Source organism: Suncus etruscus, chromosome 8 (assembly GCF_024139225.1).
Source record: "Suncus etruscus isolate mSunEtr1 chromosome 8, mSunEtr1.pri.cur, whole genome shotgun sequence".
NCBI classification, from domain to species: domain Eukaryota; kingdom Metazoa; phylum Chordata; class Mammalia; order Eulipotyphla; family Soricidae; genus Suncus; species Suncus etruscus.
Window position 1 is genome coordinate 11,701,596 of NC_064855.1, and position 26,186 is coordinate 11,727,781.

The 26,186-nt window shown below is 48.6% G+C and overlaps 1 protein-coding gene across 1 annotated transcript; it reads left to right on the forward strand.

The window, feature by feature from the left end:
• The first annotated feature begins 9,638 nt into the window (after positions 1–9,638).
• On the forward strand, positions 9,639–24,872 carry SCN3B (sodium voltage-gated channel beta subunit 3). Its single transcript, XM_049777974.1, has 5 exons — positions 9,639–10,352; positions 18,466–18,629; positions 19,719–19,944; positions 22,007–22,145; positions 23,761–24,872. Exons 1-5 carry the CDS (start codon positions 10,298–10,300, stop codon positions 23,822–23,824), a joined length of 648 nt encoding a protein of 215 aa, XP_049633931.1. The 5' UTR covers positions 9,639–10,297; the 3' UTR covers positions 23,825–24,872.
• The last annotated feature ends 1,314 nt before the right edge of the window (positions 24,873–26,186 follow it).

A 26,186-nucleotide genomic window follows, 5' to 3' on the forward strand; every position in this document is an offset into this window, starting at 1 on the left:
GGCCACAGCTCCCTGCTGCCTGGCATCTCCCCTAACCAGACAGAGGTGAGTCTCCCTCATGCTCAAAACAAATGCCGTTTCCTGCTCTGGGGCTTGGCTCTGCCCCCACAGGCCTAGAAACTCCCCCTGGGAATTGCTGACACCCCACAGCTGCTTATTTATGTAGGTTCTATTTCTATAAGGAGGCGCCTGTTGCACAGAAACAGGATGTTCTATTACTTGCTCTTGGGTAAAAGCACCTTCCCCAGGTTGGATGTTGGGGTCTTGCACTTTTGGTCATAGGCCTCTCGTACCACTTCCAGGTTTCCATGCTACCAGTTGGGGTCCTTTCCCAGCCTGTGCTTCATACTTGGCCCTCCCACAGAAGTCACCCTCATCATCCTCACTCACTAGCGTGGGAGGTGTGCCCTCATAACACTGTATAGTTTGCCCTACTCACTGTATTAGTGGGTGCCACAGAAACCCTTTCCTTTTGGGAGGGGTTGGGCCACACCCAGCAGTGCTCAAGAGTTATTCCTGGCTCTGCACTCAGGAATCAATCCTGGCCGCCTCAGGGACCATATAGGATGCTGGGGAGCAAACCCAAGTTAACTCTTGACAATAGAGCCAGGAATAACCTCTGCACATCACAAAGCCCCCTCCTCCAATAACCAAAAAGAATCACTTTTCTATACCTTTCATATCATTCCCCTGCAGTATATGCTTTGAGCACCAAGATGTTGTTTTGTTTTTGGTTTTTTGTTTGGGGGCCACACCCAGCAGTGTTCAGGGGTTACTACTAACTCTGTGCTCAGAAATCACACCTGACAGGCTTTTGGGGACAATATGGGATACCGGGGATCCAACTGGGTCAGCTGCATGCAAAGCAAACACCAAACCCTCTGTACTATTGTTCCTGGCAGGCTTGCAGGACCATATGGGAAGCTGGGGGTCGAACCCTGGTGGCATGCAAGGTAAACTCCCTACTAGCTGTGCTATCATTCCAGCCCCACTATCCAATATTTAGACATGAGTTATCCCTTCATATCTGCAAGCTTTGCACACACACACCACTGGCTAAACTTGATCCGTTATGCCTTGCAATAGACCCATCAGTAATTTCCAACCACCAAGCCAGGCACTGCCCTCTTTTTAGCAGCCCTTCCTGGAACCTCTCTCACTTGGACCAGTCTTTTGAGGTCTACCAAACCATGTAGATCATTCTCTGAGATCTCTTCAATTCTTTTTTTTTTTAATTTTTTAATTTTAATTTTTTATTTTTTTGCTTTTTGGGCCACAGCTGGTGACGCTCAGGGGTTACTCTTGGCTATGAGCTCAGAAATAGCTCCTGGCTTGGGGGACCATATGGGACGCCAGGGGATAGAACCCGGTCCGTCCTAGGCTAGCACGTGCAAGGCAGACACCTATGGCTTGTGCCACCACTCTGGCTTCCCTTGGATTCTTCTTTATCTGCCTTTTATCAGGATCAAATGCATGTCACTCTGTCACCTTCTCATCACTAAGGTCTGGTCCCAAATACCATCTTCCAAGGACTTAACTCCTTTTAGCCAAAGATGGAAACAAACATGCATTTTCCTAGAAAACACAAAACCTTTTTACCCGGAGCAAGCCTGTTTTCATGTTTCTCATACCTCCCCCACCCCCAGGGAGGCTTCTCATTTACCTCCAAGGTAGGGTGCTCATGCAGCCCCCTAAGAACACAGAAAAGCAGCAGCATCTTTATCACTCAGGCAAAGGGCAAGCATGTTTTCAGATCCCCACCTTTGCATTAAAGGGGCCCCACAGATTAATGAGGGAGAAAGGGGGCCCAGAACACCCATTCCCTGGGGAGATTAGAAGAGTTCGTGGGAGATTGTTCTATGGACTATGGTGGTAAGAGTGGTGTGGAAGGGAGAGTTTGGAGGCAGGACAGGGAACCTTGGCTCCTGGCTCAGCCTGGGCCATTAATCCTTGTTAGTCACTAGCGCCTGGGCCTGCTCCCAGCCTTTCTCAGATCTGGGGAAGCCAGGCACATTCACAGCAAGCACCCACTTTCTTCCTGTGCATTCAGGGGTTGGTGGGCTGAAAAGATACCTGGGTAGCGTAGCCCCATGAGGATACTGGACCGTAACCATGGAGGGCTCTGCCCCCATAGACTGAGTGGTCAAGTCATTCATTCCACATCTCATAAACTGAGTTTACCCAAAGGACAAAAGAAGCTATTAATAATGCCTGCTTTCCTATGAAGAATGGGGAAAAACTCCAATCTAATGGTTTCAGGCTCAGGGCCAGGTGTAGAAGCTGGTGATTTATAGGTTAGATTATTTGTCCCCCACCATGGGCAGATACCAGGCTGGCGCTACTGCTGCAAATCTTTCTCCCTTGTGTGACTGAAGGGAAACAGATCCAGGAGAATGAATTCAAGTTCCCGGAAAAAGAACACAGCAGAGTTCTCAGGAATCCTGCTGGCCTGCTCCTTCTGGTGCCTTCACAGCCGGACAAGAAAATGGCCACGTCACTGGGGGGAACCAGGAGACTATCTTGCCTGACCATACCTCTACCTTTCTCTTTTCCTATTGGAAATTTGAACTCATTAGACGTACACTTAGATGTGTTGTCTTGCAAATTATGCCAGCTCATCCCCCACTACCAAGCACTAAGAAGTCTCCCTCTGCATCTTCCAGGCCACCTGTGCACAACAGACTCTACCACCCAGCCCCATAGGTCCTGTTCTCAAGCCAGAAACCACAAGGACATCAGGCACATAAATCCAATGGATTTTTGTACATCTTAAAAAGATAAAACCAGGGGTCGGAGAGATAGCGCAGTGGTAGGGTTTTTGCCTTGCACATGGCCAACCCAAGAGACAGTGGTTCAATTCCCAGCATCCCATATGGTCCCCCGAGCCTACCAGGGGCATTTTCTGAATACAGAGTCAGGAGTAATCCCAGAGTGTCACTGGATGTGACCCAAAAACAAAACAAAGCAAAACAAAAATAAAAGATAAAACCAATGCCAGAGAGATAGCAAGAGCGTAGGGTGTTTGTCTTGAAGGTATGATTCCTGAGTGCAGAGCCAGCATTAACCCCTAAACATTGCTGGGTGAGGCCCCAAAACAAAACTAAACAAAATAAATCAAAGATAAGTATTGGAGCCAAGAATGAGGGCACACATATGAGGTCTGAAATCCAACCCTGGAGAGTTTAAATCCTTGACAAGTCTAAGTCTAAATCTCACCAAGAGACATTTTCTTTTGGCCTACACAGAGCACTCTGGAGCAGAAAGGCACGTAGGATGAAACATGACACATGATCCTGGTAACAAGACTTGAAATATTAGAATTTTTCTTGAGGGGTCCCGGGAGATAGCACAGCCGCATTTGCCTTGCAAGTAGCCGATCCAGGACCAAAGGTGGTTGGTTCAAATCTCGGTGTCCCATATGGTCCCCGTGCCTGCCAGGAGCTATTTCTGAGCAGACAGCCAGGAGTAACCCCTGAGCACTGCAGGGTGTGGCCCAAAAACAAAAACAAAACAACAAAAAAAAAAAAGAATTTTTCTTGAGGAACTTCTGTGGCATCAATCACATTTTCTCTGTTGCCATCACTATCTGTGGCTTCTTCTTGGGGCTCCTTTCACTGGGGTGGCACAGGATTCCAGCAGATTGGCTGAGGGCAGGCTATAGCCCGTTCTGTGCAGAGAGAAAGAGAGAGAGATGCTTAGGAGGAAAAGCAGGGTTCTTCCCAGTGTTATGAAAGTTTTGGCTTTCCTGGTCTTTTGACTCTATTCAATCATTAGTTTGGAGCCTCATTTACCTGACAGCTTCTGTCTGTGCATACAGGAAACCAAATGGGCAGCATGGTCACAGTGCCTCTTGGCCACCCTTAGATTTCCTCTGGTAGCTGGCAGTAACCCCACAGTTGGCAGACATGGGAGGGAAGGATTTGGAGACTTCCGTTCATTGTTGGCTTCACATGTGCTCTTTATAAGTTTAGAATGAACTGTTGCTGTTTTGCTTCTGTAACCATGTTTTGCTTTAGACATATGGACTGCCATGACAGGTCTCACATATATGGCAGAAGGTACTAGGCCAGAATAGCCAGTTTCAGGAACTTTGAGGGCACGGAACAGGACAGTTTGATAAACTAGCAACACCAGGAGGGCCTGTGGGAGATAAAACTTATGTAACTGCACACCAAGGTTCACAGGTGCCTGGTGGGTGCCCATGCCCCTCCTCTAGTACTTCAGCCAACCAGTTTAAACCTGGCTGATACAACATGTGCTAAGAAGGGAGTCACCCGGTGTGACTCCTAAACAAACAAAAAACAAAAAACAAACAAAAAAACCCCAACATGTGCTAAGAACATATAGTTTTGGCGGAGAGATAGCACAGCGGCATTTGCCTTGCAAGCAGCTGACCCAGGACCTAAGGTGGTTGGTTCAAATCTCGGCATCCCATATGGTCCCCCATGCCTGCCAGGAGCTATTTCTGAGCAGATAGCCAGGAGTAACCCCTGAGCATAGCCGGTGTGGCCAAAAACAAACAAACAAACAAAAAAGAACATATAGTTTTGCCTCTAGACTAAAGCCCCATCAGCCTTATAAAAGAGCTTGCAAGTCCCATCTGAGTCGTTGCCACCTGGGAGAAGTGCAGGTCCAGCATGCTGGTAATAAACTCCCCTTCATTTGCATTATTTTTTATAATGTCTTTATTTAAACACCGTGATTACAAACATGATTGTAGCTAGGTTTCAGTCCCCCTTCACCAGTGCAATATTCCCATCACCAATGTCCCTGATCTCACTTTTCCCCACTCCCTACTAGTATTAGAGACAGTCATTCTTTTTTGTTGTTTTGTTTTTTTGTTTTTGGGCCACACCTGGCTGTGCTCAGGGGTTACTCCTGGCCCTGTGCTCAGAAATTCCTCCTGGTAGGCTTGGAGGACCATATGGGATGCCAAGGTTCGAACCTGGATTCGTCCTGGGTCAGAAGCTTGCAAGGCAAACACCCTACCACTGTTCTATCATTCTAGTCTAGAAGTCTATCATTCCTCCTAGTAGTCTTTCTGAGTCAGATCTCAAGTCCAGAGCTAACACTCTTGGGCATCAGTTTCAAATAAACATTTTTTTCCTTGTCTCATAGGACACATATTATTTTCCAGAATTCACCTAGAAGCTTCCAAAAAAGGTCTGTACTGCTCTGTTGGTCTCTGTTTTCTGCTGCGTCTTGATGTCAAAGTTTTTGGTTTTGTTTTGGGAAGCACAGAAAAATCTCTCTAGCCCAGGGGTGGTGAACACGCGGCTCTCGAGCCGTATATGGCTCCCGGCCAAAATGAATGCAGCTCTTTGTCTCTTATCATTATTTTGTATACTGTGGCTCTTTGCCAAGTTTGGATTTTGTTCTGCTGCTTCTGAGGAGGGACCTCTGAGGAGAGATCTCCGAGCGCATAGTCCCATCTCCCATCCCTCGGAAACAACTGCATGGGCCAGTGAGCAGGGGACATGTGTGTCACATGTTGGGTCACATCTTGCCGATAGTTCTTAGTGTGGAGGATGCAGCACACCCTCACCATCACTGCAGGATTTTTACCCTCACTCAAAAAGGCAAAATGCAATACGTGTTTACTATATTATTATTATTATATAATTATTATAAATTATATGCTTTTGTGTGAGTGTCTGTTTGGCAGGTCACTGCATGGTGTAGCTCTCTGACTCTCACAGTTTAAAATTTTGGCTCTTTGTGTGGAACTTGTTCACCACCCCTCCTCTAGCCTATTCCCTCCCTGGTGTTTGATGAACTATGTGACTCCAGAGGTCATGCTTGGTGTCCTGTGTTCAAAACATGTATTCTAGTCTTCTGAGCTATTTCTCTAGTTCATTTGAAAAATGGTTTCTCTTTCTTTGTTTTTATGGGGAGCCACACCCAGTGTGGCTGGGGAATCACTCCCATTTTCATCCTGAGATGGTGCTCAGGATTGAATCCAGGGCTCATGCCTGCAAAGCAAGTGCTCCAGCCCTTGGAGTCCTTTCTCCTTCTCCAGTCCTACATCTTTTTTTGCTGGCTTGTTTGTTTTAGGGTCACACCTGGCAGTGCTCAGGGTACCCCTGGATCTGTGCTCAGATTATTCCTCGGGGACCATGTGGGATGCCCAGGATTGAACCCAGGCCAGCAGTATGCAAGGCAAACATCCTCCCTGCTGTGCAATTGTTCTGGTCCAGCCCAGCCCTACATCCTGCCTATTCATTTCAGGTACACGTTGATCTTAAAATGCTTCCCTTGGTGTCTTCTCAGCATCCCGAAGGGGCCAAGTGACTCCAGACTGTCTCTTTTGTTCTTCCCTATCCCTTATTCCCCCTGATCATTTTGCTTCCTGCTTTGCCAAGTTCAATATGTATGTCTTTTTTTTTTTTTTTTTTTTTTTTTTTGATTTTTGGGCCACACCTGGTAACGCTCAGGGGTTACTCCTGGCTATGCGCTCAGAAGTTGCTCCTGGCTTGGGGGACCATATGGGACACTGGGGGATCGAACCGCGGTCCGTCCAAGGCTAGCGCTGGCAAGGCAGGCACCTTACCTCTAGCGCCACCGCCCGGCTCCCAATGTATGTCTTATGGTCTCAGGATTCATTGGTGCTCAGAGTCCTTGAGACCCCTGCTTTCCTAAATTCCCTTCTCATCACCTCACCACCACCCTACATAGATCTTAAAGATAGCTGGTGTTTTCTGAGTAATTTGTTCTTACTGTCCAACCCACAGAAGTTTATTTTTTTTCCTTCTCCTACAACATCTTGGTAGTTGCTTAAATAACAACACCTTGAATATAACAAAAAAAAAAAAAAAGACATTCCATTTTGGAATGGTTTAAAATATATACTGCTGAAAATCTATTTCTATTATAAATGTAAAGCACAGATCCTATTTATGTTTCTCTAAATCTAAGTCCTTTTCCATGAGTCCCTTGGTTAAAAATGTTCAGAAAGTAGTTTCTCATATATATTTGGAAAATAAGGACAAATGATTAGGGCTCCATTTGTGTTCCAACAACCTTACTAAGTCTAATGAGCAGTTCATTGTTGAGCTCAAGTGAAGTCTCTAAAAGCATACAAAAAGACACTTTACTATTCCTACTCATACAACAACAACTACACAACAACAACAATGTTTAGATAAAATGGTTAAGTCTAGAGATGAAATAGCATTAAAATGGACAGCTATGTTGGATGATTGGATCTGCATTTAGTATTAATAGGATGTGGTAACTGGTTGAAATGAAAAATGTTTAACATCAAGCAATAGAGAATTGCATAACCATTCCCCCAAATTCCCTGAATAAGTACTGAATGATTCTATAAGGGATGAGTGAAATAACCTAGAATTTTTTTTTTTTTTTGGTTTTTGGGTCACACCAGGCAGTGCTCAGGGGTTATTCCTGGCTCCAGGCTCAGAAATTGCTCCTGGCAGGCACGGGGGACCATATGGGACGCCGGGATTCGAACCGATGACCTCCTGCATGAAAGGCAAACGCTCTACCTCCATGCTATCTCTCCGGCCCAAAATAACCTAGAATTTTAATTTAGTGCATTATAAGTAAAATTGACCCTATAGAGATGTGAATAACATATATTCTCCAAGACAAGTATGACTATAATGATCCTGATTTATGGCGCTCAGACCACCCAGAGACACAAATCACACTTTTCTGTGTGTCACTTAGAGAATCACACAGAATCATAAAAATTATTCTGAGAAAGTGACCAGGTAGCTAAGGATGGGAAATTACCAGGAAATGTGCTGGAAGTAATATAGAGAGTTTAGCAGCAAGCAAAAGGGGTCTTGGACTGGGGTGTGAAGAAGCAGCTTTCAATAACAGCCTAGGCTTGGCCTAAAGGTGTTTAGGAGGGAGGAAGAATAACAATTCAGATAACTAGAAGAACCTCCCTTAAGGATAGATGAGACCAAAAAAAGTAGAAATTTAACCCCCACTGGGGCAAGCTCATCCGGCTTGTGTTGGTGGGAATTCACAGGTTGGAAAGTAGGTAGTTGGCATCAACTTCTTTCCAAGTCCAACAACACGTGAAGTTTCCTAACAACAAGAGTTTAAGGCCTAGTGGCTCCCTGCCCAGGGGACATTCTGCTGCCATGACCCCAGGAGCCAGTGCTTCCTGGGGAGGGTTGGAGGGCTCACTTACACCCAGCTGTCCTCTGGCTATTCCTTTCTGGAACATCCGTGTAAAGCTTTCCCTTTTGGAAAGAGGCAAGGCGGGAGGTGGGGATGTTCTGTGAACTTTTCACCAGTTCCGGGCATTCCAGATCTGTTATGTCAGTCCCCTTTTGTAACTGAATTTAGAGGTTCAAGTTTCTCTTCCAAGGAGGGAGGGGGGGGAGGTAGAAGTGGTTGGAGGCTTGAAGCAGCTGCTACACTAGGGAGCAGCTTAGAGTTAGATGAAGGGAAACCACAAGCTGCCTACTTAAAAAAAAAAAAGGCAAGAGAGAGAGAGAGAGAAAGAGAGAAGAAGAAGGAGGAGGAGGAAGAAGAGAAAGAAGTAGGAGGAGGAGAAAGGAGGAATATAAGGAGGAAGCGGAGGAGGAGAAGAAGAAGGAGAAAGAGGAGGAGGAGAAAGAGGAGGAGGAGGAGAAAGACGAGGAGGAGAAAGGAGGAGACGGAGGAGGAGAGATAGCATAGTGGTAGGGCTGCCTTGCACGCTGCCTATCCAGGATAGACCTGGGGTCGATTCCCGGCACCCCATATGGTCCCCCAAGCATGCCAGCAGCAACTTCTGAGCACAGAGCCAGGAGTAACTCCTGAGCGCGGTCGGGTGTGGCCCCAAAACCAATAAACAAAGAAAAAAAAAGAAGAAAAGAGAAGAGGCTCTGGAGCCACAGCACAACAGCAGGAGAAGGTGCTTGCATTGCACATGATGACCCGGATTCAATCTCTGGCATCCCATATGGTCCTCCGAAGCACTGCCAGTAGTGATCCCTGAGCACAGAGCCAGGAGTAACATCAGAACAACGCTTGTTAGCACAGCGGGTAGGGCCTTTGTCTTGCATGTGGCCTACCTGGGTTTGATCCCAGGTACCCCATATGGTCCCCTGAGCCTGCAAAGAATGATTTCTGAGCACAGAGCCAGGAACACTGGAGGGTGTGGCTCACAAACAAACAAACAAACAAAACCAAAACAACAAAAACAAAAAATGAGAATGAAAAAAAGTGACTTGACTTGAGCCAGAGCTTTGCCACCCCCACCCTCTAGAGCGGCATATGTATCGGTATACCCCATTGGAGTCGAATCACACAGGTGTGCAGACCTCTATCCACTGTCCCCTGGGCAGGTATGTGCCAGACAAAGGCCAGAGCGAGAGAGCGGGAGGCCCAGAGGGGCTGGAGAGGGCAGGCAGTGAGAGAGAGGCATGTTGCATGAGACATAGGAGCTGGACCTGCAGCTGGTGTGTCTGAGGGTGGGACGGGGGGCTGGAGGGGCACCTTCTCAGGGGTCAGCGATGCAGGGGTGAGGTGTGTGTGTGTGTGTGTGTGTGTGTGTGTGTGTGTGTGTGTGTGTGTGTGTCTGTGTGTGTACCCCTTAGCCCGCCCAGATCTCGCGGGGCAGGAGGAGTCGGAGCCTCCCGGGCTCCGCCTGTTTGGGGGTGGGGAGTGTATGCACGAGAGGGTGGGCCCTCCTGGGTGGCCGCCTGGCTTGGCCTGCGCATGTCAGCCTGATCCAGCAGCAGAGTTTGGGGGGCGCCTGGAGTGGGATTCCTGCTGGTCGCTGAGACCTTGCAACGATCCGGACCGGAGCAGGGATCCCGCCCCTGGTCAGGGAGCTGCAGGCGGTGTAGACGGCCCCGACGGGCGGGTGCGCCCTGGGCACGCCCAGCGAGAGGCGCAGCTCCAGGGTGGATGCAGCCAGAGTTCGGCATCTCGGTGCATCCAGGCCGGATCATCGCAGCTCCTGGAGGAAGAAGAGGAAGAGGAGGAAAAGCAGGAGGAGGTGAGAGGTGGCTCAGCACCTTCTGGACTCGGACCCGGTCCTAGACCAGCTAGCTGCCTCTCCAAGCTGGGAGGGCTCGGGCGCTGTCCACGGTGCTGAACCGCCGGCCAGGGGCGCATTCAAAGCATCCTTGGGCTGCAGCCAGGCCAATCCAGGGCCCGCGGCCAGGGGGAGCTTGGCACCGAGCTCCCACCAGCTCCCCAGCCTAGGGCAGAGGTCGCCCCTTGCGAGGCAGCTTGTCCCCAAGGCTTTCCTCGAAAGTCTCCAAGAACGCAGCAGCTCATAACTCGGGGAGCTCAACGTTTGGCACCTTCGAGATTGCCCACCAGGACGATGCCCGTCTTCAGCCCATCGCTGGTCCCGGCTTCCCTCGTGCTCCTCTTTTGGGGTAAGTCTGGGCACCGTGGCCTGCGAGGTAGAGCCACAGCCAGCAGGGATAACGCTAAGAGCAACAGCACCCGGGTGCACTGGCGCCTCTCTTGTGCATGGCCGCCAGCTTGAAGAACCAGAGGTTTCCAGGAGAACAGAGATGGGAAAAGATGCTTCTCAGGCACCACGCTCCCTCCGGCTCTCTTGATAACCCCAAAGTCGTTTTCTACCCTTTGCTTTTTGCTGCAAGGGATTCGCAGTCGTGTTCATTAGAAAACACCTCGGTGGCAGTTAAATTTTCTTGGATAAGGGAGAGGCATTTAGAAACCTTCTGTCTCTTCAAATTCATCCATGTGTGTGTGTGTGTGTGTGTGTGTGTGTGTGTGTGTGTGTGTGTTTGTGTGTGTGTGTGTATGCGCGCGCACATATTAATTTAAAACTGGATGCTTGAATTTTGAGAGTGAAAATACTCCAGGCATTGTTGCATTCATTGAGTTTACACCAGGAACGGGAGGAAAAAGGACTTCAGCCATTTGCCACCTTGCACTAAGAAATGCCTTGTTTCTTCATGACTATATTGGGTAAAAGGGCTCTGGGGCTTAGGGAGGCTGGGCTTTCCTTTTTGGGCCTCCAAAGATGAATAAATTCTTGCTTGTTTTCAGAAAGGGAGTGGACTGGCCTTCTGACTCCAAATAATGGGGTCTCGTACATGATGATTTGGGTTAGAGTTGGGTCTGGAGGTGGTCTGCTTGCATATGTGTAAGGGGAGTTAATGAGTTGACTTGTGGTTGAGAAAAGGTTTTCCCCGAATTAGTGTCTGCGTTGGTGTGTGAATGGGCATGCTTATGCGATATGGTTTAACTCTGTAGGCATCAGGTGAGGATGGTGTGTGTGTGTGTGTGCGTTGTATTGTGTGTTTGTGTGTGTGTATGCAGTTATGAGAGCCTCTGTCTTGAGGACTCTTAGGTTGAATAGAGGTTCTCTTTAATCAACTGTTTAGTGATTTTACCTACCTTTCTCCATGTTAAAAATTTTTTAGGATAGGGGCTGGAGCAATAGCACAGCAATAGGGCATTTGCTTTGCATGTGGCTAAACCAGGACTGACTTGGGTTCAATCCCCAGCATCCCATATGGTCCCCAGAGCCTGCAAGGAGCGATTTCTGAACACAGAGCCAGGAGCAACCCCTGAATGCTATTGGGTGTGGCCCAAAAACCACCAAAAATAATTGGGATAGTGTCAGAGAGATAGTACAGAGGTAGGGTGTTTGCCTTGTATATGGCTGACTTGTATTCCATCTCAGCATCCCATATGGTCCCCCAAACCTGCCAGAAGTGACCCTTAGCACTGCTGGGTGTGGTCCCCAAACCAAAAAAATTCAAGATAATTTGGTTTGATCCATAGCACCTCATCTAGGTTCCCCAAGCCCTGCCAGGAATAATTTTTGAGTGAAGAACCTGAAGTAATTCCTGAGTACTGCTGGCTATGCTCCCCCCCAAACAAAACAAAGCAATAAGGATCATTGGAAGCAATTGTGTCCATCTCTCTGATTAAAAGTTGGCGTATGAGGCATGCTCCATGGTTGGCATAGCCCCTGCAGCAGCAGATAGGAGGATGGCAAATGCCTTTGAGCTGTGATCACTATGTTAAGTCTGTAACCCAAGCTCATCTGGATTGTGTGTGTCTGACCCAATGTTGCAGTCGCGCTGCTTGTTGAACAAAACACTGGCTGAAAGGACGAATCAGGTGCGTCATGCCAGTCCTTAGGGTAGTTTCTCTGCCATCCAGGCCCCAGGGAGGAGAGCTGGAGATGAAGCAGATAGCACAAGTTCTCGGTGATCTCACCTGCCTTGCTGGTCTGGGGCTGGAATTGCCTCAAGGGAGGTGAGGACCAAGCTTAGGAGAGCTTAGTCTGGTTGTATAAGGACAAGTTTGCAAAAGGCAACAGGAGATCAAGTTGTAGAGAAAGACTTGGATAAAACTGAGTCTTTCTTTCCAAATTTGAAATTTAGTGTTCCAGCCTGAAAATTCAAAGGCAGGAGAAGAGGACTCTCAGGCCCTTTTGATGAGCTCCTATGTAGCCCGAATTAATTTAAATATTAGTTTTGTTGCTGGGTTGCTTAGTAACTATCTGAGAGTACTTGGTTCCTGAGATTTGGAAGTTGGTGCAGATAAGAAAAATAATTCTAGCATTCTTTTGGCTCCATGATGGAACAATACAGAAATATTTACCAAACATTGCTATGATTGGCAGAGTGCCCTATCATGCCACCCCCCCCAAAAAATAAAAGAAATGTGTGTTTGTTCGTTCTCAAGTCTTTGCAAACTGCATGTTGCCAAAATGAAAATCACAGAAGGAAGAGACAGGTATCTTGGGAAGTCTGGTTGCCAAATGCAGAGCTTGGAAAGTTTGGTTGCCAAATGCAGGCCCAAGAGTCCTGCCTTACAAAAGCAATGTCCCCTTCATGGCATGGCATGCTAGCTTGACACTGCTCAACATATGCCAACCACTTGAAAAGCACTTAACATAGATGCATGTGCCCTCCTCAAGCTGATTGCTCATGTAATGCCAGCATAAATGGAAGACTCTTTCCTAGTCTTTTATTTTCTGCATATTTTTGTAAATACAACTAGCAGTCATGAGAGCAGTGAGAATAGGATGGCCCTTACCTTTGCCTAGTGCATTGGAAGTTGCAAAATGACCTTCAATGCATTACTTCTTTTGGTCCCCATGCCAAACCTATGGGGCAGTCAAGAGAGGGAGTTAACTTCCATCTTGGAGGTGAGAAACACTCAGGCAAGAGGAAGGCTTGGCAGGCACTAATTTCCTGAGTTCAGCCTCCCCTTGGCACTCTTTAGATGACTCGGTGAATGTCTCCTTTTGGATGCCACCATTCCATCCTCTCCCATTCAAGGCCTATCCTTGGCCCTTACCCAGCCTGGTCCTCTTGCCAGGTGCTTCTCCCAGATGTCTCCTGTGAGGGGAAGGATTTCTTTTCTCCCTTCAAGACACAAGTGCTTCTTGCCTCCTTTTCTTTAAAGAGTTCTTTAGAGTGATTGGCTAATCTGATAGAACGTGACTTTTTAGGATGCTAAGGCTTAGTTTCCCCACGTGGAAATTATTTACATTCAAATCAAAGCCTCTGATAATGCAAAATGAACTTCTTAAACCAGCAGGGGATAGGCAATGTAGCAATACCTAAATAGAGAATGATTTAGGAAATAATTTTGGTTCAATATACATTTCTATCTAGTTCACAATAGAGATGTTTATTCCTTTTTTAAACATCATCATCATTGATAGTCTTCATTCTCAGAAGTCTCATTATTATTATTATAGAGATTAAAGGCATGACAAAAAGATAAAATAATTGGGCCAATGTTTCTCCCAAAAGTTTAGCTTTTCAGTCAGCAGTGTAGGCTGAACACCTTTCCAGCTTTTTCTTGTCTGTCTACAAGGTTTATAGAGAGAGACAGACTTACTGGAAATACCTAGGCTGGAGAAACACTAGCCCTCATGGTATAAGCAAAAAAATTATTCCAAAGGGCAATAATAATTTTCATTTGGCAACATGCAGGCTGCAAAGACTTGAGAATGCACACACACACTTTTTTTCCGTTATTTTTTTGGGAGGGGCATGATATAGGGCACTCTGCCAATCATAGCAATGTTTGGCAAATATTTCTCTGTTTTTCTTTTGGTGGAGCCAAAAGAATGTTATTTTTTTTCTATCTGCACCAACTTCCAAACTCCAGTGAAGTGGGGACTTTGTGGCCACTTGGCAGTCTGCTCTTTGGGACCTCAAAGGCAATTTTTCAGACCTTTGACACTGAACTTGGACAGGAAAGAGGATGCAATGGGGTTTGCTCTTAACTGATTGCCTGGGTTGAGGTCATTTTCAGTGTAATCCAGCAGAGGAAGCACATGCCCTGAGCTCTCCACCAACCTGACTGCTTGTCTCTCACTTGCCTTAACCAGAGATGATCTCACCCATTAAACTACCAATGGCTCAGGAGTTCGAGTTCCGGATCACCTGTTCACCATTATCAATCAGCTAAGGGTTCCCTTTAAGCCTCAGGGAATGCCACTTGGTCTAAGCCAGTTCTCCCTGGCTCTCTTTCCTGTTCTCCTTGCCCTCTATTGTCCTGCACTATTCCAGTCTCTGTTGCACACAAGTCTCATTAGGCATTTCTGCCTAAATCAGGCCAGGCCATTTGTCCATTCCCACCACTCCAGCCAACCCTCTGTTGTCTTAAGTAAAAGCCAAAATTTTGATTGTGGCCTCCCAGACTTGCCATGATCTAGTCCTGTTTTTCTCGTGTCTGTCTCCTGCTTTCATGCAGGGATGGAAATGGGGGAAAGTGCAATAGGTCCAAAGCCAGAGGTGCTGGAGGACTAAGTCATGACACCCCATCCTCCCCACATTGAGTGATAACCTAGCTCCACCCGTGTGCTCTCTGGAAATCTCATATTCCCATCCTCAATGTTCCTTCCTGACTTTAGGGGGCGTTAACCCAAATATTCATCTGGCTTGCTCCTCTCATTTTCTTCCTCAGAGCCTGCTTGCTTGCCCCTCAAAGCCCCTGGCTATGTCTTCCTTGTCCTTCTCATAGCCCCTTTATGCTACTGACGGGTCCTTCTTTGACATCCAGAGATGGTGCCACCATGACTTCATGTCCTCAGAGATTCTATGCATGGCCCTCAGTGTATTTCTGGAGTCAATTCATAAATAAATCATGGGTAAAAGGAACATCACCAAGTGACATTTATACCAGGCCTTCATAAATTAGTCCCTAAATTCCCATGGCAAGTCTATTAGGGACTATTTGTGAAGGAACGAGCTGAGTCTGAGAGGTTAAACAATGATTCAAATCCAGGTCCTCAGTTGCCCACTGTCATTCTTCCCCATCCTAGAATGCTCACTGCTTAAATTTGCCATTGTCCCTGCAGCCTCCCTCCCCATGTTTTGCACCAAGGCTTTCTGTTTTATTTGCACCCAGAATTCTCATCCTTCTTATCACAGCAGACCCTGTTTCTGCTGGAGCTTCCCCAAAAGACTTACTGCAGAAACTCCAGCTCTCTGAGTTTTCAGAACAATCACATTTCATTCACTGACACTTTGAGCCTGAAAGGGCCTCTTGTTCCTCAACAGGAGGTTAAACATGAAAGGAGCTACACATGCCTTAGGTATATGAAGCCCTTGAGTTGAACCCCCCACTCAGTATAATACTGTTCCCCTGAGATAGATGTAGACTTCACTGAGTACTCCCTAGAGACCCCTCATCACCATTGGACCTGGGAACCTAGGTACTGGCATTCAAACTGGAATTGGAAATATTCACCTGCAATCCCCACTACTGGGTATGACCCCTATTTTTTAAAGTGTTCTTGGGCCAGAGCAATAGCAATGTGGGTGGAGCACTTGCCTTGCATGCCCTGAACCGGGTTGATACCATGTGGTCCCCTCAGCATCACCAGGAGTGAGTCCCAAATGCAGAGCCTTGTCAGGTATGGTCCCCTCCAAAAGAATTTCCTCTATAGGATTGAGCCAGGATCTCTCACAGCATATTAAGTCTTCTACTGCTGAAGAACATCCAGACCCTCTTACCATTTCAAAAAAATTTAACCCTATTTATTTATTTTTATTTTTTATTTTGTGTGTGTGTGTGTGTTCTTGGGTCACACCGGCAGTGCTCAGGGGTTATTCCTGGCTCTAAGCTCAGAAATTGCTCCTGGCAGGCACGGGGGACTATATGGGACACCGGGATTCGAACCGATGAGCTCCTGCATGAAAGGCAAACACCTTACCTCCATGCTATCTCTCCGGCCCCAACCCTATTGATTTTAGTCTGTGGATAAGTTCCACTTTATTACCGAGAGTTCTACTGCTCTCCTTGTGTTTGATTTTTCTCCATGTAGTTTTTAGAAGGCACTCTTGCCAGTAGTTGAGCCCTACTGATGATTTTATGCTGGACTAACCTTGAGTGGTCATATAATTTTCTCGATTTCCCTTTGCTGTGTGTGTGTCAAGATGATCAGGGGAGGGGGAGGCCTTGAAGTTCACCTCAGTCATGTAGCAGTGCTGCCTTCTAACCACTGAGGCATGCCTCCTGCCCAATTTTTAAACAACATGCAATTGTTGTTGCTGTTTTCTAAGGATTTTTGGGACTGATTTTTGAGGAAGTTTCATTCCTGCTCTCACTAGTTTATTATTATTATTATTAATTATTATTATTATTATTATTATTATTATTATTTGTGTGTGGTTTTTGGGTCACACCTGGCAGTGCTCAGGGGTTTTTCCTGGCTCTGTGCTCAGAAATTGATCCTGGCAGGCAAGGGGGATCATATGGGATGCCGGGATTTGAACTGATGACCTTCTGCATGAAAGGTAAACGCCTTACCTCCATGCTATCTCTCCGGCGTCTAGTTTATTTTTATTTTTTTTAAAGCACTCTCATGGTCTGTGCTGGCAATGTAGCTCAGTGATGAAGCACATGCCCCATATCTGGACGCAGGTCTCAGCATGGCACACGTGTCTCCCCTGAATTATTGTGGATCTGTGGGTTTGTATTCCTACTTCATGAGGGTCCTGATATGAGAATATGTGACACACACCTCTCTTGAATCCTTCCTGTAGTGAAGTGCAAACTCAGCTGGTTTTGTTTTGCTTTTGTGAACAGCTTTAGCATCAAAACATTCTTTTGTTTTAACTTGAGAAAAATGAACTTTCTTTGGCTAGGTAGGGGGCTCCCACATCTGGTGGTGCTCAGGATTTACTGCTGGTTTTGCACTCAGGGATCATTCCTGGCAGTGCTCAGGTGACTCTCTGGGGTGTCAGGGATTGTACCCAGCTTGACTGCACGTAGGCAAGTACCTTCCCTATGCTGGCTATGCTCTCAGAAAACTTACCTTCTTGTACCTGTTGGAGGGAGACCATCTACCTCACTTTCCTGGCCAGCCTTTAAGCATTTGAACATGTTCTGATGAGCTTTTCTCTGGCAAGCACCCGAGTCCTCCTGTTTGCTCTTCACTGGCTGTCATCAGCCCTGTCGCCACTCCCCATCCTGAGCACATTCAGCTAACAGTTTTCTTTTGTCAAATGTGCCACCCAGAGCGGATCGGATGTTCCAGATTGTTCTAAACAGCGTGGACGAGCACTTCCTCCTTCATTTGCTCACGGCCCATCTGCTGTGCGCCCCTTGGTTGTTGGCTGCTTTGTTGGCAGCTCCGCCCCGTATTGAATTCAGTTGGGATTTGCAGTCAGATGTTCTTGCCTGCTTTAATGGACTATGTGTTTGGAAAGGGTAGGGCTTGGGGGTTCAGGCCTCTGTATATGGGTGTCCCATCCCACCATCTTGCCTCTCTAGGCTTTACCTCAGTTTGTCACTTCTGGACTTAGCCTAGGGTTACATGCCAAAAGAGCAGTGCCGCTCCCTGCTACAGCCTTCATCCGAGTCCAAACCCCTGTACAGGTCTCTCTTGTCTTAACACCTGTCCCTTAACTTGGGAGAGATGCGGGAAGAGGGGGTCACCATGTGGGGCTGCCTTCTGGGTCATGTCTTTGCACCTATCTCTCCCTGCCCACACACAGTCCATGGGGATCAGGCCTCCCACCCACACCTCCACTTCTCTGAAGAATGCATAGTGGGGTGTGTGTGTAAATGTTCTTGTGTGTATGTATATGGGCATAATATGTGATTGTATATATATTGTGTATTGTATAAGTGTACTGTATGTGTGCATATGCATTGTGTTCTTATATGTGTGTGTTCGTGTGTGTGTGAGAGAGCCCCTTGACCAGAAATGCCTCTGAGGCTGGCGTGTGTTTTGTTCTGGCCTTGTAGCCCCACATCCCAAGGAGCAGAATCAAGTTTGGGGCCTCTTGGTTAAATGGAGGTGTGCAGGAGGGCATCAAAAATAGATACAATATGCCCTGACCCCCATGTCCATCCATGTTAAGTCCTGGAGGGCAGGTTCAGTGATGAGCTCAGAGCAACCGACTCTGTTTACTACGGGTAACTGGGCTTCCTCCCTCTATAACCTGCTATTGGGCTACATACAGGAGTGCTGAGACAGGCTCTTCCTGAGGCTCTCATGACCCTTCCTCTCTCTCTCTCTCTCCCCTGCAGTGAGCACCTGTGCCCCCGTATGTGTGGAGGTGCCCTCGGAGACAGAGGCGGTGCAGGGCACCCCCATGAAGCTGCGCTGCATCTCATGCATGAAGCGGGAGGAGGTGGAGGCCAGCACGGTGGTGGAGTGGTTCTACCGGCCAGAGGGCGGCAAGGACTTCCTCGTATGGGCAAGGGGGGCACCATGGGCTGGGGCAGAAAGCAGGAGGGTGCCCTGGGTACTTGGCAGGGCCACTATGGTCTGTGCATCCTCGTATGAGTGAGGAGGGAGAGCAGGGTCAGGCTTAGAGAGCAGAGGCACCTGTGGCCGGATTCCCTGGTCTCATCCATTCTACTCTCATGGAGTCAGTGCTGTGCTGGACACAGATGGACTCCAGGGGGCGCTCAGTGGCCAGGACACGCTCAGGGCAAAGCAGTACTGGGGATCTGGAAGTTTGACTTCCAACCCCCAAATGAAGAACATGTCACTAGTTCTGCATTGTACACATGTCAGGCAAGCCTTGCATGTGGCCCTCTTATGTCCTCTCCAGGGAACTTCCCAGTCAGACACAGGTGGTCAGAGGCCTCTGTGCCCCAAATCTCCCGGCCCTTACACTCTCTCTCTTTTTTTTTTTTTTTTTTTTTTGGGTTTTTGGGCCACACCTGGTAACGCTCAGGGGTTACTCCTGGCTATGTGCTCAGAAGTTGCTCCTGGCTTGGGGGACCATATGGGACACCGGGGTATCGAACCGCGGTCCATCCAAGGCTAGCGCAGGCAAGGCAGGCACCTTACCTTTAGCGCCACCGCCCGGCCCCCCTTACACTCTCTCTAACCACTGCCTCCAGTCCTCCCTCCTACCTCCTGGCCCCTGGCAGGTCCATTGTTCTCCTTCCCAATGTCTTTCTTTTGGGGGCTCTCCAAGTGCTGCTCAGGGCATTGTGGCCCCTTGGTCAGGTTGCTCAATTTTTCAAGGTTCCCAAAATGACACTAGTAGTCTCGGGGGTGGAGCTGGGGTGCAGATTTGCATCTTGGTTTAGTAGCACTCTGGCCACTGAGCCATCACCCTGGCCCTCATTGGCTATTTCTGCTTCTCCCCTCTGGATCTGCCTTGAGCCATTTTCCCTACACTTTTTTTCTGCCCTGCCTTCCTCATGCCTCTGTGTCCCCATCCTATCTTGCCCTTGTGTCCCCTTCCCCTCTCCCTGTCCCATCCCTTGGCTCTCCCTCCACCCCCTGCCCCTGCCCCTGCCCACTGCTGCCTCTCTGCTGGCAGATCTACGAGTACCGGAATGGACACCAGGAGGTGGAGAGCCCCTTCCAGGGCCGCCTGCAGTGGAACGGGAGCAAGGACCTGCAGGATGTGTCCATCACAGTGCTCAACATCACCCTCAACGATTCGGGCATCTACACCTGCAACGTGTCTCGAGAGTTTGAGTTCGAGGCTCACCGGCCCTTTGTGAAGACCTCGCAGCAGATCCCACTCCGGGTCACCGAGGAGGGTGAGTGGGGACCGGGCTTGGGGGACCCCAGGGACATAGGGACCCTGCTCTGTGGGAGGAAGGGAGGGAGGGAGGACAGTGAATTTCCCTGGATCACAAGCCTGGGGAGCAGAACCCCTCGTGGCACTATTGGTTTGTATCCTGCTGACCAACCCCACAGCCTGCCCATCTGTCTCTCCAAGCACATGAGCTTAGGTGGGGTCATGGAGGGTTTCCTTTGGACCCTGGCCTCACCTTTGGGGAGCACAGCTCCTGAAGCCTGAGCTGCAGAGTCAGCCCCCAACACCCTACTGAGCGGGTGAGAAACACTCCCAGGTGAGACTATCTGGAAGTAGCACACACCCACACTTGTAGGGCTCAAGTCCTTGTGAACTTCCAGATCCCATGCATCTGTTCAAACCCAGGCTTGGGGTTTGAGCAGCAAAGACTCCAAGTTTGTACTTATCCAGCTTTGGGGCAGTGACAAATGTTCAGTTGTCAGCTGAGTCCCCAGATGACCCCAGTCAGCTCCCTGCCCTCCTGAACACCCCAGTGTGTGTGTGGGGCCTTCCATCCCCCCTCCCTCTGGACTCTCCAGCATCTGTTGTGATCTGGATTCTCAGGTGAGCCCCAGCATCCTAGCATGCTGCTCAGGATCCTGGCATCTGACAGGCCTGGAGATCTGTGGCTTACACACACACACACACACACACACACACACACACACATGCCTGCAGATCTGTGACTTTCACACACACATACACACAGAGGCCTGGAGATCTGTGGCTTTCACACACACACACACACACACACACACACACACACACACACACACACACACGCCTGGAGGTCTGTGACTTTCACACAGACACACATACATACACACACATTCCTTCACTTCAGTCTCTTCAGATTCTGTGGCCCAGGCCCGGAACGGTTCCAGCAGGGCTGCTTTGTCCAACAGCCTACACAGCAGGTTTCTGATCTTATAATTGCTGCCCCAAGGGTCAGGATGGACGTGGACAGAGACATGCAAGAAGCATGGGGTGCCTGCAAGTTCAAACCAGGGCAGAGAGTCCTCCTGAGAAAAGACCTTAGGAGCCCCGACTGCCAGACCCCATGTTCACATCTTAGTTTATTTCATCCTGTTCTCACAAATACACTAAGCAAACCTCATAGCAGAAAACGAAGGGTCGGGGTTTAGTCATGCATCCCTAGGAGTAAGACAGAAGACAGGGCACTTGTCAAAGAGAGGGTGGTGGGGACCTGAGCAATAGCACAGTGGAGAGGGCACTGACGTTGCAGGTGGCTGACCTGGATTCAGTCTTTGGCATCCTAAAGGGTCACCAGAGCCAGGAGCGATTCCTGAGTGCAGAGCCAGAGGAATCCCTGAGCATTGCTGGGTGTGGTCCAAAAACCAAATGAATAAATATTTAAAAAGTGCACATGGGGCCGGGCGGTGGCGCTAAAGGTAAGGTGCCTGCCTTGCCTGAGCTAGCTAGCCTTGGACGGACCGCGGTTCGATCCCCCGGTGTCCCATATGGTCCCCCAAGCCAGGAGCAACTTCTGAGCACATAGCCAGGAGTAACCCCTGAGTGTTACCGGGTGTGGCCCAAAAAACCAAAAAAAAAAAAAAAAAAAAAAAAAAAGTGCACAGCTCCCAGGCTGTGAGAATCCAGACCTTTGAGCTGCATCCCCACTGTCTCTAAGGGCTGACTCCCAGAGCTGTTTCCACATTTGTTCCAGTAAGGGACTTGAGAGAGTAGCGCCCTCTCCTGTCCACTACCAGAAATTGCCATCTCCTGGCCCACGTCCTGCCTGCTGGGCAGAGGAGGCCGCAGGGCACAGTTCCCTGCCAGGGAACCCCCTGGCCAGCCTTGGCTGAGAGCAGCAGGGAAACCCTGTCTGGCCCATCTGTGGTGTTGCCTGGGTCACAGCAATGAAGCAAGATTGGCTGGGGCTAGAGCTGGGAAAGGTTAGAAGCACTGCCATAGGCCACATTCAGCTGCAGGCCCCACGAGTCTCTGACTTGGACAGTCCCGGGGATGTTGCCTGCATCCTTCTATGCCCCCTTCTCTTGCAGCTGGAGAAGATTTCACCTCTGTGGTCTCCGAGATTATGATGTACATCCTCCTGGTCTTCCTCACCCTGTGGCTGCTCATAGAGATGGTCTATTGCTACAGAAAGGTTTCAAAGGCTGAAGAAGCAGCCCAGGAAAATGCGTAAGTTCAGGGATGTCAGGCCACAGCTTCAGGCGAGGCATGACCAAGGTGCAGACCCCCTCTACAGTCCCCACTGCCGCTTTTGAGGTGGGCAGCTCATCTGTGAGCCAGATGAGAAGAACAAGAGTTTGAATTTGCCCCCCAAACCATTTTAAGGTCAAAGCTAGGTTTGGATCATACCTGCTAACTTCTTGTTCACATCTATTCTTTCAGTCCCACCAATCCAGGGGACTATAACCATGTTCTAGACTCTGAAGCAAGAAGGGGCTTGCCGGGGCCAGGTCTGAGGACAGGTGGGCTCTGAACTTGGGTCTATCCCAGTTTTCTTACACTCAGTTCTCTCCAGAGAACCAGGCTGCCCAGAAACCTGTTCTCTTGTCCTTTCCTTAGGAGTCTGGCAGTGAGCAAACCCCATGGTCCAGCCTCTTCCTCCCATGGCCGGGCCATCCCTGGGCTGTTCATTGAGGTCCTGCTCCCTTAGTACATGCATTTAAAGATGACGAGGTCTGAGGATCCAAGAGGCTACAAGGGTCTGTTGTGTGTATGTGGGGGGGGGGGGAATAGGAGGAGAAAAGAGCCTCATCTGCTAACAAGGCTGGCAGCATTATTGACCCAATATAACCAATGTACTTTATAAAATCATGATGTTAGGCTCAGGGAAGTGCATGACATGATCCCATGAGTATGGGATAAAGAGAAATGCCAGTACTTGAAATAGTACTTGGGTGCTTGCCTTGCATGTAGCCTACCTGGTTTCTATTCCTGTCACCTGAGCCATGCCAGGTATGCTCCCTGAGCACAGAAGAGCTAGGAATAAGCCTTGAGTATGGCTCAATAAGCCATTGGGTATGGCTCAAGACACACACACACACACACACATATACACACAGAATGGAGGAAGAAAGAAGGATGGGAGGGATGAAAAGAGGAGAGGGAGGGGAAGAAGGGAGACTGAATGTGTCCACAGATAATGTAGGACTAAATCTATCAAACAGCCCAAGCTCAAACTAAGATATATAGCATAAAACAACCCATTTCAGGTCAAAGTAATGACAAGTGGTAGGAATAAGTTCAGGAACTTCTGATACAAAAGCAGTTTTAGGGGCTGGAGAGATAGCTTGGAGGCATACAAAAGGTAGTTTGCCTTGCATGCAGAAGGACGGTGGTTCGAATCCCAGCATCCCATATGGTCCCCCGAGAATGCCAGGATCGATTTCTGAGCGTAGAGCCAGGAGTGACCCCTGAGCACTGCCGGGTATAGCCAAAAATAAATAAATAAATAAATAAATAAATAAATAAATAAATAAATAAAACGCAGCTTTAGGGAAAAAAGGTAGGTTTTCTTAAAAGGGATAAAACAATCCAAGTAGGAAACAAAAACTAAGCAAGAGAGAGAGAGAAAGAGACAGACAGATAGACAGACAGACAGACTTGAGTAGAAATTCAACCATAAACCTAAAAGTCAACAGTCAATTCAGTGAAATTTAAATTTAAATTGCACAGAATCTAGTGAGAAGGCCAAGAGAAAGAGAGAAAGGCCGGGACCAAGTCTCCTCTCATTTCCCTACATCCGGATACCAAAACACTGATTCTCTCCCCTCATCTGCTTCTCTAGGTCTGACTACCTCGCTGTCCCCTCGGAGAACAAAGAGAACTCGGTGGTGCCTGTGGAGGAGTAGAAAAGGATGTGGCCGAGGCGATGCACAGGGCACGGGAGGAGACAGAGGTTGAGTGAAGCCTGGGGATGGTGTGGGGGAGACTTGCATTTCGGTCCCCACCCTCAGAATACTTGTTTGAGTTGGGACCTGAGTGTCTGAGCTTGTAGGTAAGGTGAGGCCCTTTGGAAAGATGAGTCGTGTTGACCAGTTCTGATATGGCATCCTTACCTGTAGATGATGCTAAGGCATGGGCCTCCTCTACTCCCTCCATTGCCAGGGTCCGAGTCTTCATCAGGGCTGTGTGGCTGGGCCGGACACTCAATGAGCTGTTTTCTCATTAAGGGTTATGGGCACTGAGCAAATTCCATATTCAGGAGAGTGCTTCCCTTCATCAGTTCATCATTTCTCATGCACCCTCCACCTCTGTACTTTCACCTCTGACTCCTTCCGGGACACCATCAGAGTGCCACACACCATCAGGCTCTACCAGAAGTGAGGTGCCACCATCAACTAACTCTACATGGACTCTCCAAAGACCTCTCTCAGCTTCCAAGCAAGCAGCTCCCAGGCCAGCTGCATTTCTGTTCCCCAGTGACAACTGGGCAGGATGGGGAAAGGGCACACTTCTCTGCTCCTGGTTGGCCGGAATCAGCCATCTGCCATTGCTCTGAGACCCCTGGACACCCTCAGGAAGCAAGCAGGAGGGATTGATTCAGGAGGAAGCAAAGACATGGCCCAACACAAGATTCTGCAAAGTCAATTCTTCGAGTTCTTCCCCAACTTGATATGGGCAATGGAACAAAGCTAGTCCCTCCAAGGCCCCAGGGGCAGTGAGTCCATGAACCAGACTGAAATGAGGGCTTGGTAGCCCCTGCTTGGATCCTGGGTGGTCTCTGAGGAGGGGCTTGATTTGCTCTCAGTCAAGAACTCAGCTAGGACTCACACAGTCACTCTCTTCCCGCCCCTCTGTGTGGAGATGGTGTTCTGTCCAGCCAGCGTGGAATCACCCACAGCTGGAAGGCATTTCCTTCCTGTGTGGGGACAGGAAAAACTCGAGTTCTTCCCTCAACACTTCTGGGGGTCAATATTATTCTTCGTTACAGGAGGTGACTGTGAGCAGCATGAAGGTGATCGGGGGGCACTTGGGTGAGAACTGTGGGCTGAGGACTTCCTGAGCTGGGAGAACTTGGTTGGTTGGTTGGTTTTCAAAGATGTGGACAGGGAACTGGCAGTGTCCAGGCTTCTGTCCCAAGCACAAACTGGGACAAGGGCCTCACTGAGGTTAGTAATTGGTTCTGGAAACAGACAGGAAGGCAGGGCTGGTCAGCTCACGTGTTTCTTAAAAGGAAGGACAGGTGGGTGTGAAATGGTTTACAGGCGGATCTGAGACACTCCCCTTCCTTGCAGAGAAGGTAGAACACATTTTAACCTTTTCTTCTAGAACTGGGGAGGGGAGAGAGCCCACAGTCACTAGGTCTCCTGATCCCTATCGAGTCCTGAGGATTGGGCCAACACAGTGATGATTAATGGAGAAATGCCATCTTGGCTGGCTCTGGGCTTCACTATCCTTTGCTCTCTCCCATCCCTGGGGAAGGGCCTAAAACAGTCCTAACATTGACATTGAAATTCTGGGCTGTAGCCCAGAGGCCTTAAGTTAGATACCCTGCGTTCATGCCCCCTCTCAAATTCAAAAGAGGGTACACATTTGAGTTCTACTTCATGGGCAAAGATGTTTTTTGCTCCCTGGCTATTTGTCCCTCTGAAGTTGGAGGAGAGGATAGAATTGGATCCCATTCCTTATTTTCTGGCTCACAAGCTTGGCCAGGCCCACAGCACAGCTTGCAGAAAAGTCACTGTTTTTGCCGCTTTGCTTCCTGTCATCAAGTGCTGAACGAGTCCTTCAGAGACATGCTCGCCTGCACCCCCTTTTCAGATGCCCAAGCCAGATGCTTCCTTTACTAAGAAGTGGTACCACTTTGTATCCTTACTTACTCTTTACAAGTAAAATTTACAAATAGCTTTTTAAAAATTATTTTCTCTTGAACTTGACAACACTTCCATCCTTCACACTTTGATTTGAGCCATGGGGGTGTCAACATCCCACGCGGGACGTTACTGGTAACAGAAGCTCTGAGGGACACATTTCTGTACCAAATTGTGAGATCATGCAGGCCCCAACTCTGCCTGTTTTCTACTCAACACGGCAGTACCCTTTTCACTATTCCTGGAATTCCATCGAATATTTGCCTCTTGCTTGTCCTCATGAGGCCCATCTCTTCTCACTCGTCCTAAGTCCCCTTGACTGATCATCTTCCTGCCATTCGACTTCTTGGGGAGATGCTGGGACTGTGCTCTGAGCATTCATTCATGGTGGGCTTTCCCT

Excerpts from the sequence above, each read along its gene's own strand:
- SCN3B (XM_049777974.1), top strand. The coding sequence starts at position 10,298 with ATGCCCGTCTTCAGCCCATCGCTGGTCCCGGCTTCCCTCGTGCTCCTC. Across the intron at positions 18,630-19,718 it reads AGGGCGGCAAGGACTTCCTC|ATCTACGAGTACCGGAATGG; the intron begins GTATGGGCAAGG and ends CTCTGCTGGCAG. Across the intron at positions 19,945-22,006 it reads ACTCCGGGTCACCGAGGAGG|CTGGAGAAGATTTCACCTCT; the intron begins GTGAGTGGGGAC and ends CTTCTCTTGCAG.